The following is a 20,081-nucleotide window of genomic DNA, read 5'->3' as shown; positions in this document are numbered from 1 at the left end:
AGAGAGAGAACAATATTGCTCCTGTTGGCAATATATGGAACATTTTACATTCATATATTCTACACAATGTTTGTGCAGTAATGAGAATAAGCAGATTAAAATGATGTCTTCATTACATTTTACATTTGTCCTCAGAAAATAAAGATGTGTCTCATAGCACACTCTTGGCTAAGGTGTTTATATCCTTTAATTTTGCTTTCTTTTAGACATATTTTGCTTTCATCTTATCCAAAGTCGTATTTTAAAAACTCGGTTTTATATTATTATGAGAAGGTTGTACAGATGCTCCATGGCAATCTAAAAAGAAATATACAGCTGCAGTGCACTGTAGCTGAACTCTAGCATTTGGGTCATGAGGCAACAGCAGCAGAAAATGATCAGAAACCTTGCTGCTACCTCTGGTCAAGCTTCTAAGGACAGCAGAGTTCCTGAAAGCTGAGCATGTCAGTGTAGATTCCTGCATAATTTACACTCACATACCATGGCAAGTTATCCAGAGTAAAGAAACACCTAAGAGAGTAAGCTGGAAGACGTAGCAGTCGGTGTACCTGAAATTAGGAAGCTCTCCAGAATCATCTCTTTCCTCACTCCTTTAATCCTGGATTATTAGAGCAATAGTTGCTACTCAAGCCCATGAGCTACTTATTTACTGTTGTCTTGAAAAGATAAAAAAATGTGATACCTTTTAAACGCAAAAACGTAGACTGAATTGTCCTCTTCTAAAGCTAGTATTAATTTTAGTCTAATTCATGCAATAAAATAAGATTCAGGCTTTTTAACATAATAAGGTAATGAATGGTAAGAGAGAAACTTAAAATTAACCAACCCCTCTTGGCTTTATCACAGGGCCATAATCTATTTTGAAGAGGTCCATGCAGAAGACTGCCAAATACGCATTAGCACTTAAAGGAAGCAAGTATAAAAGCAATGCTTCAAACTGAATAAAAGACATCTGTGTCCAAAAAGACTGGGTTTGGAACTCTTCACTATAATTTAGATAAATAGCTGATTTACCTTCCTATATTTGTTCCTAAAATTATTTAGATTTGTATTCTTTATGGTGCATTTTACTTAAATTAGCATATTGAAAGTGATGAAGTGATTTTTTTAACCAGGGTTGGAGTGTTCTGAAGTATCTTTACATAAGCACATGAACTGGAATTCAGTAATCTTGCAAAATAAGTACAGACAAATAAGAATCTGTAAGGATATGTCTCTCCCTACTTGCAGAATCACTTAACCACTGAGTAAATATAATTAGCGTGTTTAATATGCTTACATGCTGTCCTGATCACAATCTATTTTAGGGGGGAATCAGATAGACATATGAAGGTTCCCAGAAGAAATTTAGGCAAAAGTGCAATGCTTTTGGAGTGAATTACTACATCAGTTCCATGAACAGACACACAAAGTTACTGAAATTGTAGTTAGCATACTTTCACAGCTTGCCCTGAGGAGGCCTACTGCTTATTTGTTATATAATATCTAGTGCAAAAAGCTTATGGAATGCAGGCTGCCATTTTGTGTCCTGTGGAAACTGAGGAATAGGAACATTATAGCATTAACTTTCTTAAGTGTCTCCTGAACATTTGTTTAAAGTCATCAGCAAGAGTTGCACAAATCAACAGGAATGTTGCCTTATGAAGGATGGACAATAATTCTGTTTCTACTCTCGTGCATTCAAACCTATGATCACACATATCTTAATAAATATTATTTTTCCTTACTCTTAAAATGATATTTCAGCATAATTAATATGTTTCTATTTAATATCCTCTTCAGATAAAATTATATGTTGCTTTTTCGGTCTGAGAGTCTTCCCCAAGGACTTGGCTAGATTTAGAAGTACCTATTAGAACTTTATATGGCAATGATTGAAACAAAAGGTCCTTCCTTGAAACCAAAGTTAATCTTTTTACCAACAGCCCCATCACTACTCTTTCCCCTCCTGCCTGATGCCTCCTGGCACACGGCTGCCTCTTGCACCCTGCACCTTCCCAGCACTACTGCTGTTTATTCACTCCCCACTTCCCAGGGTGACAGGGGAGCTCAGTAGGGCCCTGAACCAGAGAGAACAGCAGAAGGGACTGAGATTTCACTAAAGCTAAGGTGATTTCTGGAATAAGAGTCACTATAGTCCAATGGTGTTCAGGCAAAAATGTTGTAGGTATTGTGATGGTACTAGATACAGAGGCTCAGTAACTGTGCAACGTTATCATTTTTGTGAATTAATTGTAAATATCTGCAAAATTTGGCTGCAATTTTTATAACACAGGGCTGTGTTTATGTAAATAAGGGGTAATAAGAAATGATCTTTCATTATGATTAACCTATAACAACAGTAGAGCTCATAAAGTCTTCTGTAAAAGCAAGAAAGAGAAGAGTTAAATCAATACTCAAGTGTAGAACCACTCTGCAAACGTGCTCTCTCATTTTCATGAACATGATTTTCCAAAATGTGATTTTCTGAAAGAATAAGATACAGTTCTTGAAGCACCTCTCCAACAGTGTCACCTTGAAAATGTTTTTCTCGTTTTCCAACCCTTCAAACTGAACTATGAAATCTGAAGCACCAGGTGAACACTAGCTAGCATGTACACTGTCATAGACTTAGAAACTAAGTCGGCCCCGGATAGTCAACAGAAGTCAAAAATAGTCAAATCTCATTTCTGGCACTAATGGAGCATGCCCACAGTTCAGAGCAACACTGTGCAAAGATGGTCAAGCTCAGTCTGAAGGATGGCACGGAGTACTTAAAGCACCACAAGAGTACTTGAGCTGTGCTGCACTGGGGATAATAAGCCATGCCAATTACCCAAGACAGAATGACACACTAACACAGCTAGCCTGCTTCCATCATCTGAGCTAGTTCCCTTGAATAATTCTGCACAGCCCTGAATTGTGCCAGATACCTAAATTTCAAATTTAGATTTCATAGATTTTTAGATACCTGAATTTCAAATTTAAACAGGTATGCTACTGACTGCATAAGAGGAATCACTCTCATGTAAAAGGTAGCACAGTAGGTTTTCAGAGCAGAATCATGCTGAGTTCAAGCTATGGGTATAAAATACATGCGATACTGAACAGGCACATGTTACTGAAAGGTCAAGATGCAAAATAGAGCAATGCATTACCATTTTTATCCATGGAATGGGGCTCAGATTGCTTCTTTCCAATATCAGCAAAGGATCTCACAATTGGGATCCTGTTGCTCAGCTTCTTCTGGTTCTGATGGTGATGCTGTTTCAGTAATGCCTCATGTACTCTGTGGCGAACATCCTCACTGAGCTGCCCAGAACTCACCTGCTGGTCCAGAATCATATCTGAAAGTATATACATAAACATAATAAAAGAGAAGAAAGAGGAAATATTTATTTTTAAATTGCAATCATAATAATTAGTACCCTACAGGATTACAAATGAAAGGTATCAGTTCCTTTAACACAACAGAACTAAATGGTAAGTTTTATCTGGAAGTCTTTCACTCCGCGGAAAAAAAAAATTACAAAGTATGCTATTAATGTAAAAAAGCCAATCCCTCAAAAGATATGCAGTTCCCAAATTAAGGTCACCTATGTAACTTTGAAATCAGTCCCTAAGCAATCCCATACATAATGCATTTAAATCCAAGATTATGATGTGCATAAGGTATCTTATTTTCGAAATAAACCCTGCCCTATTTGCTACAAAGGACTGGAATGCTGTGAGGAAATACCTTTTTTATTCCCTTTATACTTACCACAGGAGATCACAGTTTAGCACTTTATGTCTTATAATTACAATACTTTCAGTACAATATAAAGAAATTTCAGCTAAGACAATACAGGAAATACTGCTGTGTTATTTGCAAATACATAATAGGATCTTATTCTACTGCTCGACATACATGTTCCTGCAAGAAAAGCATTACGTGGAGATTTGAGTGAATCGGATCCCCCTACTAAGAAATTACAACCATTTTTGCAGTCCACTGGCAGAAAATACTCTTACATATTCATATTCAAAAAAATTTGTAAATGTGTACATTGTGTATTTAAACTGGGAAAGAATTATTGAGAATTTTGTGGGATATTTTTAATTATTATTTTGGGAAATCCTGCTAGTAACAGTAATAATGCTTAACAGAAAAAGAAAGGAAAAAAGAAATATGGTTCGAAAGCAAGTAAAACAGCATTTAAGTACACACTGTCCATGAATATCCATTGGAAGAAACTGTACTGCACAAAAAGCAGTCAAAAACTGAGTCAAAAACTCCTTATACTGAAAATTCAGACAGCTCATGATTCTGTGCTAGTGTCAGGCTCACATATACCAGTAAACTCAGTGGAAAAGCAAGCACAGCAGAAAAAATAAAAGCCAGATTTATCATAGTAGAGACATAATTTATCAGGTCTTTGATAACTCCCAAGAGCAAGAGAAGAGAGATAATAAAAGGTATTAAATAATTATGCTGGTTAAAAGCAGAGTTTAATTGCTAACAGTCAACTATGCACTGTATGTTCATTTAAAAAACACAACAGTTTTCCTGAAATTATCAATATCCACATAACAAGCCTATGTATCATACATATTGCTGCTTTAAGAGCTGAACAATAAATTACCTACATGTTTCAGTTACTATGACAAGGCTACCAACAAATTTACATCTCTATGACGACACACACACAAAAGACAAGGCCACGTCCTCAGAAAAATGCAACCGCCAAGAGATGCAAACATGAGATGTATCCACATCTCGCAAGGAAGAGCAACGCAGGGGTTTCCGACGTTGCCTTTGACCCTCCCCAGCAGTTACATTCTGCACAGTATTAACAACGGTGTTGACCAAGTGGCCCACACCAAAGAGTAATACTGCCTGCTGGCGTGCCTAAACTAATAAAACCTGTCTTTGGGGTGCTTCACCTGACTCTGAAGGGAACTTTTATCTCCAGGGTTAACTCAAACACCACCAGGTGAGTGCACTCCCAGTCTAGACAAACACAGTTTTTCTATTACTGTAGACTCTCAGGGAAGAAACAGAGAGGCATAGCATCAAGATGAGTGACAGAAAGACAATGGAGAAGGTAACACAAGTTCAAGAGAAAGTCTTCAGTAGAACTTTTTCAGAAGGAGCCAAGAATTTGCAACCCATGAGAAAAGGAAAAGAAAGCTCCAGCTCCAAGAAACATACTAATTTTCCTGCTCAACTCTACTGCCTTTTGAGGAACTGCCTCTGCCCTGCAGATAAGACTATCTTCCCTTCAGATAGCCTTTGTACAAGAATCTGCATGTCACAGTTCCCAAAACGGGCCAGTACTTTCTGGGGGAAAGAACATGACAGGGGATCTTCAGAGGAAAAAAATACATAATAAAAAAATAACTTAGGGCATCTGCGCTAAAGCACAACTGAAACGATCCTCTCCCTGCTCCTTTTTAATTCTGCTGACCAAATGACAATTTGTAGAAGATGCAAAAACAAGGATTACCTTCTTTGAGTTGCTCTAAAACAGAAATTAAAAGGAAGAGCTGAAAAAAAGGACTCCTACAGAACAGGCAAATTTAGGATTGTGGTCATCACCTTGCTTACAGATCAGTGGAACTCCACTTGTACTGTGTCACTCCTGGAATTACAGTATTTTCCATATCAAATATTAAAATATATTAACTGCTGAGAATGATGTCAATATTTAAGATGATTCACATGAAAGAGAAAACGCCAGGAAAAAGAAAATGCCAGAAAAAAGAAAACCATATTCCTATCCTCTTCCTTCTCTAGATGTTCTGCTAGACTCATTAACAGCCAACACAAGCCATGGAGTTAGTGCCAGTGTGGTGACTAACAATTTTTATTTCCTGCCAAACTGAGAAGAAAGCGGCTTACCTTTAGCTTTCTTTTTTTTTTTTTTTACAACAACTTCCTCTTTACTGTAGCACCTTTACCACATGTAACAAGGGAAGATGCACTCAGATTTGGACAGTGAAGATGTGTCATCCTGCCTTGATTCTCCCCTCCAATTGTCATTCCTTTACTACACACCCACTTGCAGTAGCAGCTGTAGGAGTTTACATCCAGTCAAATTACCGCAAGATTGCTGTATTTTGACCATTTTTTCAAGACCTGAACAGATTTGAATAGTAAGTAGTAAGACTGTCTCCACCAGCATCTATGGGTTTGCACTTCAGTTTCTTCCCAAGTTTTTCAACACATCCTTTAAAAGCCCAAGCTTCTGCAATGTCAGTGACAACACTCTTGATTGCAAAGATAAGCTTGAAAACAAGAGCAATGTGGTTAAAGTCCAAGGGAAAATGGCTTTTTAAACATCTCATTTTCAAAACAGACTCTATTCCCTTAATCCTGTGAGAAGATCCTATGTGCTTCCACCAGTTGAAGATGCACCTACTTTTTAAAGCCCTGCTTTTCACTTTTCTATCTAGAACACATGGCCATTTCTCCAAATGACAAAACTGAGTAAAGAATACAGACCTGAAACTTCACAGCACTGTATTCTCAGCTACATTCCTGTGTAACAACAGAGACTCTCCACAGTTTCTACACTCAGCAACAAAGGCTTGGGGATATTTTTATTGTTTGTTTTAAAGAATTTTCCTCTTGAGTAACCTTTCAAATTCTGCAGAGGCCCCTTCTAGCCAGAGACATGGCTTACCATTAGATTTTTCAAGGACACTTCACAACATATGGAGTTTTCAGAAAGATGCAATGTGTGGAATATCCACCATCCATCCTATTAAATGTTCATACCATACCATTTCTGCTGACATCAGGAACACTGAAGTAGGATGTTTCTTCAGTAAGGAATCTTGATTCCTTACTGGAACCATGAAATAATTTTTTCAAGCTGTTAAAGACAGACATTCTTCCTGCCCTGGTTATTTAAAAAGATTGAAAGCAACTTGGGTTTTTGTATCATTTCAAGAATGTTTTCTCCATTCAGACTCAGTTACAATGCATCATTTACATAAAATGGATTTTGTGAGTAAATGTGAGCCATGTGAATACTTAAACAAGCTATTCTAGTAACTCAAATGCAACTCCTCAACACCTGTGAAGAACTTACCCAGGCTGTGAATTAAGAACATCAGGAGGCAGACACTTCAAACCAGTTCTAAAGCATCTGTCCCACCTCTAGGGTCAGCAATTATGTAAAAGCATGTTGGATGCTTCCACTCTCTCTGGAGACACCTATTACACACTGCAGCTTTGTACAGAGACATGTGGCCAGATCCTTGTGGAGCCATCCCAGGTCCAAGCAAACGAGCAATAAGGAGACAGTCAAGCGTAGCCACAGCTCGTTCACCGTTATTCCAGGTTCACAGTGTGCCCCTCACCTCATATACAATACTACATGAAACACCCAGGTGAAACACAGAATAAATTTAGAGAAGGTACACTGTATTTGCACCAAAATACCTGTGATGTCCAAAATTAAATTACTAACAGATAAACTGGCTAAACTGGGACTGACTTTTGCAGTGGTAAGTAACGAAACAAGATCCAGAGCACTTTTTCTTTCTTTTTTTTTTTTTAAGCTTTGAATTGCTGGGCTCATATTCTCATTATATAGGTTGGCACTAACAGTTTACAGCAGAAGAAACTGGACTCAGTATATACTAGCAAAGTTGCTGGTATTTACACCTCTCAATCTTCCAAATTTGATAACTCTGCCACTGCAGGACAAAATGAGAGATTCATGATAAAAAATAGAACACACAAGCTTTTGTGTGTGTCATGATTGCAGTGTTAGCTGACGACAATACCTAATTTACAGCCAAGGTTTGTTGGTTGGTGATTGTTTTCTTTCTGTTAAAGACAGGGGAGAAGAAAACACAAGCAACCCTAAAGCAGTGTTGTATGGAAGACATTGAGTTGAAATGCTGTCCTTTATCTCACCCTGTCTCTAATAGGAATCCAAATGTACAGTTCCCTAGTTAGTTAGGCACTAGGAGCAATAGAAAACTAACAATTAGGATTCTTGGGCTGCATTTGTGAACCAAGACCCGTTTACAGTGTTTACAACAGCGATTATAAATAAGCTATCTAAGCCAGCGGATTTAGCCCACTCATCCAAGGACGCAGAGTGTTCCAGCACAGACAGACAGATTCTATTTCCAGCTCTACCTGAAATTACTTTGTTCAACATCTCAGCTGAATTACTTGAAAAAGAAAGACAGGGAGTGAAAAAAGTCTGCTTTTTAAGCAATTTTACTGAAGAGCAAGCATCTCACAAAACTGAATATAATAGAGTCGAGGCTAAAATTCCTTTCTTGCAGCTCAGAGAGCAAGCGCAGTTGTAAGTCACAGCTATGCTAACACGCCACTGTGGATGCTACCAATAGAACAATGGAGACCTCATAAAGCAATATATTTTGCATCCCTATACAAAAAAAGGGCCATGAGTGAAATTGGTTCTGTCTCTACACACAAAATGAAACCTCAGATTGACTTGTGCAATCTAAAAAAAATTCCCAGATTTGTGGTTAACATGGGAAAATACAAAACAAACAAGAAAATGCCATGCTACTTAGAAGCTGGTAGGAAATTTACAATTTATCCACAGACAAAAGAACAAAACCTGATAAAGGCTTCTCTGTAGAGGTAATCACCACATGGTAAGCTGTAAATAAAGCAAACAAATATAAAAACCTGGGTAAGTGAGAAGGCAAAGGCTGAACAAAAGACAGGTGTGGGGTCAAACAGAGAAGCAGATTGCTCACAGGCAATCCCATGCTTGTCACACTGTTTGCAGTAAAAGTTAAATTTACCATAAAAACACTGTCAGAAACATAACACAACCAGAGTGTCGCAGCTGAAACAAAAGGCTCCTGTGAAATAAAATATAAACTGGGGCCAGTTTAAATATATCATTATTATGGAGTAATATAGCTTAAAGGAAACAAAGGCAAAAGACAACTTGTTCAGATTGAAAGCTTAACATGATACCACTGAAATCAATAAAATTGCACACTTGGGATGTAATGCCCTGAGTTGTTGAGCACAGAGTCCAGTGACCTCAATCACAAGATTAAGCTGTTACACAGATTGGAAATTTGATTGTGAGGAACACACGAAAGACTGCTTGGGAAAAAAACAGTCAGATCTCTGGATTGAAAAGCACAGGAATATTTAAAATTGAATTTAAAAAATAAACCATTAAAAAATAAATACCAAAAACAGTCAGATCTCTGGATTGAAAAGCACGGGAATATTTAAAATTGAATTTTAAAAATAAACCATTATTACATTTAAGGTATTTAAAATAAATGGGACTATCTAATATTTCAAACATGTGCAAGTCACCAAAGCACCACTGTGTAACGCTGAGGGCACAGTTTGTATTTGACAAGGTTGGACATTTGTTCACAGTACACTCTGCACAACTACAAGAAAATACGAGATCTGTGATTCACGTTGTAAAGAAAGTATTGCCATTAAAAGCTGGACCAAACAGTTTTTGAACCAAAGCACAGAAAATGGCATCATATGTTAAGTAGAAGAACCTTTGGGGTTCATTCAGTGGTTACAATCAAAAAACCAGATGGTAATCTGAGAATCTACATGGTTTCAAAGGAACTAAATGAAAATATCAAAAGAGAACATTTTCATCTGCCAACTTGAACAACACAGTGAAGCTGCTCTCTAATGGTGCAGCCAGATTCTGGCAAATACCTCCTCAAGAGACAAGTTCCAAAATAAATTGTTTTGATTACATAGATTTTTCAGACTTCCTTTTAGCATATGTTCTATACAGAAATGATCGATAAAATATTACTACATCAAATGTTCAAAGGAATTCCTTGTGCATGGAGTGCTAGCATACTGATATAGGAGCCACTGCAAAGACATATTAAAAAAGAATGTCACATATTAAAAATAGTAATAAAAAAATCCTAAAATATGTTTAATAAAAATGCATTTTTAATCAGGATGAAGTTCAGCAGAGGAATTTAAAGGGAAAAATAAAATTAATTTTAAAAAATTTAAGAATTATTTGAGAAACTTCAGGAATAAACATGCCATTTCACTGCATGATGACGATGCTGGAAATTCATCTCAGAAGTCTTTATTATAATAAAAATATTGTCTGTGAATTCAACATCATAAGTATGAATAAGCTCCTTATCAATAAAGAAAATTGGGTGCCTGTCCAAAGAAATGTACAGTCTTGTCGATCAAGTCATTTTTTAATAAGACAGAGTTGGAATGAAAAAGAAGCTAATAAAGAATGGACATGCTGGAAGACAGGATGATTTAAAAATTCTCACCGCATCACTAGTGCCAAAATATTTTTACACAGAACTATCAGAGTTTCCAGAGATGAAAAACAAAATGTTCTGAAAACCATGCACAGTATAAAAGATGTTTTTCATCGGTAGATTTTACTACAAGCCCATTAAGGTCTTAAAATATAGACTTTAATAAAAGACATTTTCAAAGAATAAGTGCTGAGAGTTTAATGCCTTAGTGAATAAGTGTTTATAGATTAAAAGCCTTGACTAAAACAAATTGGAATTCTTTGCCTCAATTTAGCAACAAAGATTAAGTATACCTCTTTCAAGGCCAAAAAGACCGGCACTGCATTTACAGAAATATAATTTGATATTGGAATAGCCCAGATAGCAAGACATTACCAACAAATACACAACACCCACTTCTCCCTAACAAAGCATTAAGGCAAGTACAAAGGAAGTACATGTGCACAACTACTTTATTTGTTCTCCAAAGATATGATGTGCTACAGTAATGCAGTAAAATTATCAACAGATTGCATTAAAAACCAAAACCCATAATAACAACTATGAATCAGAAGTACAAGTTAATTTAGGAGCACCACTTAAGACCACAGGATACAATCTATTTTTGCAAACTCTCCTGCATGTGGTATATACAGTGGCATTGAAAAGAACAACCAAAAGTGACCACCAGGATCACTGGACTAGCCTAGCATGAGAATGGCTACCAACCAAAATAAAGAGAGCTATATGTTGAAAAAAAATGAAGCCAGCAGGTGCAAGCAATCATTTCTTTAAATTCTAAAGTGTCAGAACTGTCAGATACAAGTGGAATACATATCAACTCCAGCGTGAAAACAGTGTTTGCATTGTATAGCACACAGTAAGTAGGGTCATAACTACTGACAGTGAATAGCAACTGAGCAGAACAGACAAGAAAGGATTTCCAGAGAGATACAAGTTCTGTCTAGTCGTCAGGTCCAGCAGTCGTTTATATGGAAAAGGAGCAGCCTGTCATACTATTTGGAAATACCAAATTCCTTACAAACCAAGCACACATGTCTTGGTGGCGTGCTTGTCACCACTACTATTTAAGTCTTCCCTCCTCCCAGCGCTGCCTAATGTGTGCTACGCTCTTTGTAACATTTTGTAGGCACTGGAGTGCAGGAATTATACATGTAGTATTAGAGTAACAAATTACAAAGGAACTTGATTGAAGAAGACGTAAACAACATTACTACAACACAAATAATAATAAAGGAAAGTAAATGGAATAGCAACTTTATAGGAGAAAAAAAATCTCTTCAAAGAAAACTGTCACAGAAGGTGGGTAATTTACAGAATGATTCACTTGCCAGAAGAACCTGCTGCAAAGTTGTCTTTAAAAAAAAAAGAAAAATTACATCATTGCTTATTGAATGTGCAAAGGGGAAAAAAAATCCTCTCTGAAAGACATAGCAAGATCCAAGCAAACCTTATCATGTGTCAGATCACCTTGTCAGAAAGAGATGCCTACCAGGTCAAACAGAAAAAACAAATAAAATACACCCACATCTGCCACAACAGGCACTTTTAAAGTGAAAATGGTGCATGGCAATCCATTAAAGATCCTAAAGCCTCATCTCAGAAGAAACAAGTTTTGCTAATCAACAAATCAAGATATCCCAGAAGCAGGACTGACTCAAAATAGCATTACAGTAACTCATCAAATTCTCTACTGAAGGACTGTGATAAGTTTCAAAACAAAATTATCTGGAATTCTTGGACATGTTAACTAAACAAACAAACCAAATGACTACAACTAAAGAAGGATTATCTACATTAAATCATTGTGGTCTCACTTCCAAAATCAGATAAAAAGAGGAAGTTTTCTGAAGTTATTTTAATTGTGTCAGTACTTACTTTTTTAGCTACTTAAATAAAAACAATTCTGTAAGAGATCTCCCAGTCGACTACAGAAGAAGTTGAGTGACTTTTGGATTAAAAATGTAAAGCTCAAGCTTCAAAATCCTAGAGTACTATTTAAGCAAAAAAAGCAATAAAGGCATATCAAGCACTTGATCTAAGTACTCCATGATTTTTTTTAATTAAATAAATAATAAAGCAGCATACTGATAAATACCTTTGTTCTTCCAAATCAGCTGCTTTTTATTCTTCATGTTTATCTTTTATCATTATCAAGACAAATTCTGAAGCTCTGATTCAGACCATGATTCATGGGAGAATCAGATCTCAGCACACTGTAGAAACCCACGCAAGTTTCTGCAATTCGGATTAATAACATCTTGCGTCAGTTTGACATAAACAATTTAGGAAAGGTAAATGCAAAAGGCAGCTACCACTAACTGCACCAATTTTAATTCCACTGTTAAATATAGCCCACTGAACAGTGTCTCCTTTGCCTGATAATGTAAATAACTAAAATCAATTTTATCTGGCCCTTACATAAACTTACATATCACTCATAAAGCAGTTTTCTTGATAATCTTGTGCTAAAAAAATGTTCTCTGTCCTTTATACCTTTACCTAAACAAAAGTTTTCTACTTTTACATGCATATTTTACATTTTCTGTTAATGCACCACTTTGTGACAGTGACAAGGCAACAAAAAGGCCCCAACAACCACTCAGGCACCATTACTCTGTGCCTGTGCTCTTTGCCCATTTTGCATCTGTTGCATCACGTTAGATCTACAAGCAAAGTCTGCAGTATAGAGAATACCATAAATCAAATATGATATTTCCATAGAATAGCAATACACTGTATAATATATAAACTAAAAGAGGGAAGATTTAGACTAGGTATCAGGAAGAAATTCTTTACAATGAGAGTGGTGAAATGCTGGTGCTGGTTGCCCAGAAAGGTGGTAGATGCATCTTCCCTGGAAACATTCAAGATCTGAGCAACCTGATCTAGTTGAAGATGTCCCTGCTCATTGCAGGGGGATTGGACTAAATGAACTTTGAAGGTCCCTTCCAACCCAAACTATTCTATGATTCTATGAAGTTCAACAAGGCCAAGTGCAAGGGTCCTGCACATAGTTTGGGGCAATCTCAAGCACAAATACAGGCTGGGCAGAGAATGGGTTGAGAACAGCCCTGGGGACTTGAAGGTGGGACACGAGCCAGAAATGTGTGACCAGCCAACTGCATCCTGTGCCGCATCAAAAGAAGTGTGCCCAGCAGGTTGAGGGAGGTGGTTTTCTCCCTCTACTCTGCTTTGGTGAGAACACCACCTGGAGTACTGTGTCCAGCTCTGGAGCCCCAACATAAGAAGGACATGGACCTGTTAGAGCAAGTCTACAGGAGGTCCACGAAGATGATCAGAGGGCTGGAGAACCTCTCCTATGAAGACGGGCTGAGAGAACTGAAGTTGTTTAGCCCAGAGAGGAGAAGGCTCTGGGGAGACCTTATAGCAGCCTTCCAGTACCTAAAGGGGGCCCTACAGGAAAGATGGAGCGGGACTCTTTCTCAGAGCATGTAGTGATAGGATGAGGAAGAACGGTTTGAAACTGAAATTAGATTTAGATTAGGAAGAAATTATTTCATCTGAGAGCGGTGGGGCACTGGAAGAGCTTGCCCAGAGAAGTTGTGGATGCCTCACTCCTTGAAGTGCTCAAGGTCAGGCTGGATGCGGCTTTGAGCAACCTGGTCTACTGCAAGGTGCCCCTGCCCATGTCAGGAGGGTTGGAACTACATGATCTTTAAGGTCCCTTCCAATTCTAACCATTCTATGATTCTGTAATTATTTTTTTTAAGCTAGATTGTCTGCAATTAGCATAGCAGTAGGTTCAGTTTGTGGAAGTTAGCATATGCATAATTCACAAAATGTGAGGTGGCACAGCAGGAGCAGAGAACATGCCAATTCTAATGAAATATATCCAAACTGTTCTCTCTACTCCATTTTAATTTTCTCCTTTATATAAAAATTGACTCTAAAAATAGCAAAGTCTATACCAAAAAAATAAATAAAATATTTACCAGTTGTGTCAGGCATTAGATTTTTTTTCTAATATATTGAGTAAAATATTTCCCAGGAGTTTCTAAACGGAACTGATTGTTCTGCAATAGCTTTCTTGTAAGTAATATTGTAAGCACTTGATTTTTATGATTACTTTTCATAACTAATAAATGGAACATCAATACATACCTGCAATTTCTTCTATGGAGTTAGCTCTCATGTCCAAAAGAACCGTGCCATTTAGGATACAGCTTCTCAGCTCAAACAAGCTATGAAGTGACAGTGTGGCAACATATGGTTTGCTCCACCTCTCTCCACCGTCCTCTACATCTTCTTCAAACTTCAACCACCTGTGTAAACAAACAACTTTATAACTCCACTGTCCATAAGAAATGAAAAATAAATTATTTCCATGGATAATGTTAAACATGTCTTTGGATTTCACTTTATTCTTTCTTTTTGGGAAATATGACAAACTTGCCTGTTTCTTCCCATATAACGCTGTATTATACCATTTGCGAAGAAAAGTTCCGACCACAGAGATGAAAAAAAAAGCCTATTAAGTAATCATTACTGTACTTTACAAAAGCTTTGAGTAATCCTTTGGCATACAATGATATTTCTATGATAGAACAAGAACTAGTATGAAAAGGATAGAGAAGAAGAATTTGTGGAAGAGAAAAAGAAAAGCTAAGTGTAGTAAGAACACAGCAGAACTTTCTCCATTTAGTCTTCACAAATACAACAGAGGAGACATTTTTCATTTAAAGTAAATATACTGACATAGTTACACTTTACAGAATCCGTCCACTATCATCACCATAATCTTTTCACGAAAGACACTGTTATGAACTTTGTTACTTTAAGTTGTTAGTTACTTAACTTCATTAAGCTACTCATACAGGCAATAAAACATTATGCAAAATTTAGAATATTTTCCATTTAAAAGTTTAGTCAATTAAAATGAAAAACCTCACAGGCATATACAGGCACACACAAGCAATGTGTAAACTCTTGTGAACAATATTTCAAGCCCCAAAATATATGCTTTACTCAGGCAAAACAGCCATGTGAATGACATGAAATACAATTTAGAATCCAGTAGCAACATCAGGGCTACGAAGATGATTAGGGGCCTAAAACACCTCTCTTACAAGGAAAGGCTGAGGGACTTGGGTCCTTTTAGTCTGAAGACTGAGGGGGGACCTGATCAATGCTTATTGTGTAAACCTGGAGAGACTTCAGTAAAGAACAAAGACACGTGGAACTGGCATGAGAGGATCAAACCTTTTGTTACTAACGAGCTGGATGAACTTTCTTGTACAACTTTTTAATTGTTTACTGATAAAAATGACACTAAAAATGTTAAAATAATAATAAACATTAAAAAAAAAAGAGAGAGAGGTCTGTTGACATACGCAAAAGTGCTTTAAATTAAAGTTATTAAGTTTTTGAAGCATACACAGATGTTGCTGTGTGGAGCCATGCAGCCTGCCAGCTTGACAAGGTTTGAACAGCTGCAGTTGCAGCAAAAGGATTTATCACTTGACTCAACTGCACTCAGCTATTTTATATGGACCACACAGCAGAGAAGTCAAACCAAGCCTTACACCTTGACAGCACCTTCACACTTATTTCTAGACAGCAGGGAAGCATAGAGCCTTAAGACCTCTAAAGTTGAGCAATTTCCAGTTTTACCAAACATAGCAGCCCAGTAACACAGCTGTCTTCTGTTCCTGGCCCATCTGCCTAGCTCTGCTCCTACTTCTGTATGTGTACCCATAGTTCAGATCTTTCCTCCTTTCAGTCCCTGTGTACCAGACTCTTCACCTTCTGGTGCCATCCTGCGAGCAGCCACCACTTCAGTGACCCACTCATCACCAGTGTATCTGCTCCCTTCCTGATGCATTTCATTTCTTCTAACCATATCAGCTGCCTCCTAATCACTCTCCCATTATTTATATACACAATTTGCCTGCGACTCCTCAGCTTCTCCAAAATCTCCAGTCTCCTGTGTCTAGCTTTCTCCTCCTCTTTGCATTTATACATTTTTTCCTCTATTTCCTCTGTGCTCACCAGTTTCTCTATCTCATCTTTGCCATGAGACCTCCTCTCCATCAGACTTCTATTCTCCATTCCCTTCATTGCAATCTCTCTTCTCTTTCCAGCCCAGCAAGGCGATCTCCTTTACTGTTTCATTCTTCCAGAGAAGGAGCAAGAAGGACACAGAACACACAAAAAATTTGCTTTCACAGAGCTGAACCATGACATTGAATTTGCACATGAGGTTATCCAAAGAGATTTTCAAAATAATGTCCAAATGGACATCAAACACAAATGAAAGCATCCCACCCCCACCAAATTCAAATTCATGGTTTGAAAGGATGAACTACAACAATTCAAGAAAATTACCAAGAAGCATTGAGAAGCAAAAAAAGGTTCTTCTTCATTTTCTTCATTTTGTGGTTGCACTTGAACTCCATAATAAGAGGCTGCTCCTAGTTTGCTCATGGCACTCATGAGACCTATTTGTGGCCAAAACATCACAAACATGGTGCATTAATTGTCCTGCTTAAACTATTTCCACCTAAGGCTCTGCAAAACATCTACATTTTTATCTTCTCATACCTCTGGTTTTGTGCATGTTTCCAATCTCTTTAGCAGTTCTGTATGATTACCACCTTTGCACTTCAGCATCCCCAATTATTTCTGATGTAACATTATCTTGTTTTATGCTGATTCAAAAAAAGATTAAAAATCATGCTATATCCTAAAAACAATGATCCAAGCATAGGTTCTTACAGAATCTCATCAGAAACCTAATACTGTCATTACCTTCTGTTCATGTAAATTATCTTCAGCATTGCTTATCTGCTTATACTGCTGCAGGTCGTCCTTGATATTACCTATTTTGAACTTACTGACCAATTCTAAACAGATTTTAAATGAGTGATAAAAGACATCTTCTTAAAAGTTTCATTAAGACAGGTGACTGAACAGAGGCAGACTCATAACCAGAATTTGTACCTTACTAGGGACACATCAGACAAGAGAAGTCTAAATCATGAGAACAGCTTTAATTAGAGTTTATAGTGTCAATTACTCATCAAAGCTTACACACCACATAAAAATCTATAGGACACTATCGCTACTGCTCAAATAATTATACTTGCCATCATGATCATCTCTATCTGAATTTCTATCAATTTGAATAATATAATTCTAAGGGTTACATCAAATTTCCTACTGTTATGCGTATCATACATTGCTATTTAGAGAGCCAAAAGGCTAGTATGTAAGCATAAACCATACCCAGCTGAGAAAATTTTACATTTGGAATAAACTTCTATTTTTATTTTAATAAGCACTACATGAGTTTACTCATCTCATCAAGTGCAAATCATGTTTATGACTTTTATCTTTTCAGAACAATTCCTCTATTATGTCAGATAATCCTTATTTAACATATCAAATGAGAAACAGCAGCAGAAAACATAAAACAAACAAATCTCTAATCTTGCACACAGTCATTCAATTCTAAGTGTTCAAGTGGTTTTAAATATCATAATACCATTCTAACAGCCCTCTGAATTCATGTACAGGATTCATGGATAGAAATGGCTTTGAAATCTAAATTCAAGTTTGCCAATTTTCTACTCTTACTAGTTTCTCAGAGAAAAAGACAAATTTCAATATATTTACTTTTGCAGTTTAACCCCTTAAATTGATATGGTTGATAAATAAAAGCCCTTCATAATTTCCCAGAAAACAACATCAACTCTGTCAGTATATTAAGCTCATGTCATATGTATCCCATGTGCGTGGAATGTATTTAGAGCTATCCTAGTTGTGTCTGATCACATGGAAGAGCAGCTTCATTCATACGTTTTTCTTTTACTGGTTAAGACTACCACAGGTATCTCAATCATAGAGTTAGCTCCTCTGACAAGGACACTTGCTGGAAAAAAAACATGGCAACAGGAGTTTCAGCAAAGTATGTTATGATAGAAAAAATATTACTCAGATGTGTGTGTGTCCATACACAGGTCACATCTACAGTCATCTCCATCGATGTCTCAGGAGTCCATAAAGGAGTGTGCACACTTCATTCTAGACCCATTTACAACATTTTGGTGCACAAGATGAAGTGGATGAGTTGAATATGATGTATTTTACAGTCTGTTGTGTCCACAGCAGAAAGCTGAAGTATGTATTCACTTACAGTCCGCTCAAGAGTCAATTTTCTTAATGTAATCTTACAATCTGTGTAAATTGCCGCATGAGCTTTGGCCTGCCTACACTGATTAGACAATGAACTAAAGTAAACAAGCATGTCAGAAACAAAGCAGAAATGACAAACCTAGGGTTTCTGTGACCTAGTTTTGTTGGAAGAAGACTTTTGATCCATGGGAGACGCATTTTCATTTCATATTCATAATTTTTCCCTAGCACATCCATTTTCTAGTCACTATTAACAATTTACTGTCTAAACTATGGACAGAGGGTTATTTTCTTAACTGTGCTGTGTCATTAAAATTCAAAACTAAACACTTTCCTGTTGGTTCCAGAGTGTCTTTCTATTTTCCTCCTTACTATGAATTCTTTTCTGTTCCAGAAACGTAGTGATATTCTCCCAAATTTTTCATTTCATATAAGCAGATAAATGAGTCCCAATAGTTTGGGTAAAACCTGTTACAATCAGACACTAATTTCTGGCTATGACCACAAGAGGCTATTAGGATAGATTTGAACATGAATTGCTGTCCTAAGAGCTGCAACTTGCAATTATATTATTGTGTGCATAAATTCAGCTGAATTCTTATGCCTCAGTGTGTTTCTCCAAAAACTTACTGGAAAATTTTTTTTCAGGATAGGAACTATACTTCATGCATTCTCTACACAATTGTACAGGTGGGCTATTAAAAAAATTATATTAATAAAGACTGATTATTGATTTCAAAAGGTATGTGTTTCTTCTGGCTTAAAATCAATTAATGGGAAAAATTAATTAATTTTATCACTGTATCAACATAACTGAGTTATTCCACTCTGCTCACTAACTCATTCCATGGATGCAACAGCCTAAATCAGACCTTTCAATGGGGTAGGCTGTAACAGCAATGCACTTTCTTGATACTACTAATTAATCTGCAGGAATGCTTTTGCTTATGAGAAATGTTATGGATAGTGGAGAATGGCAAACCCTGAAGTCTCCTAACTGCTGAGGAAAAAGAAAAATAGTAATAAAAAGAAGTCTAGAAAAGGACTTACTCTTCCAAACAAATTAAATAGGAATAGAGGTTTACCTAAAGAACACCGAGCTTCAGTCAAATCTTATCTATGGCTCCCTTTGATATGTTACTATTTTGATCAACAAAGAACAAAATGTCTCAAACAGTTTTACGCAGTTTGCTCAAGATATTTTCAAAAAATTTTAAGGCTGAAATGTGTCTGCAATTTCAACCAAACTGAAAACAAGAAGATACAAATTTACTTCATCAGAGTCAACTCAGCCCTTCAGTCCATGCAGACCCTGGGGAAATGAATATAGAACCACGTAGCGCCATTGCTCTCATGAAACACAATTTAACAAGTTTTGCAATGAACCAGTTTTCTGCTGCATCACTTGCATTTAAATTCATCTACCTGGAGCTATGTCCAAAGCCAGACAGTAAGACTAACAAATGCTTTCAGTGGCCTTTTCCACACAAACGGAAAACATATAACAAGGCTGGAACAGCAACAAACCCAGGGTGTATCCTCTCCATACCATGCTTTTAATATTTCTGAAGTCCTGAATCAACCACTAGTATTGAAAATGATCCACTGCAGTAGTTTGTAAGCATATAATCTTGCATTTTAAACACTATCCTATTTCTATTACTCTACTC

At 36.9% G+C, this 20,081-nt stretch overlaps 1 protein-coding gene across 5 annotated transcripts in view; it reads right to left on the bottom strand.

Moving 5' to 3' along the window:
* The window catches only part of SLC4A10 (solute carrier family 4, sodium bicarbonate transporter, member 10), a 126,541-nt gene that overhangs the window by 54,965 nt on the left and 51,495 nt on the right, over positions 1 to 20,081 (bottom strand). For all 5 annotated transcript variants that reach the window (XR_001413393.1, XM_014954465.1, XM_014954467.1 and 2 more), the window contains 2 exons: positions 14,380 to 14,540; positions 3,138 to 3,326 (listed from right to left, as the gene is read on the bottom strand). Coding sequence is in view for 4 of the 5 variants with exons in the window: in XM_014954465.1 (XP_014809951.1) it covers positions 3,138 to 3,326; positions 14,380 to 14,540 (350 nt within the window). In the remaining variant the exon portion in view is untranslated. The remainder of the gene's footprint in view (positions 1 to 3,137; positions 3,327 to 14,379; positions 14,541 to 20,081) is intronic.

This window comes from Calidris pugnax, unplaced genomic scaffold (assembly GCF_001431845.1).
Source record: "Calidris pugnax isolate Ruff unplaced genomic scaffold, ASM143184v1 scaffold103, whole genome shotgun sequence".
In the NCBI taxonomy this organism is placed as follows: Eukaryota; Metazoa; Chordata; class Aves; order Charadriiformes; family Scolopacidae; genus Calidris; species Calidris pugnax.
The sequence above is the reverse complement of the archived record's forward strand: the minus strand, read 5'-3'. Positions and strand labels throughout refer to the sequence as shown.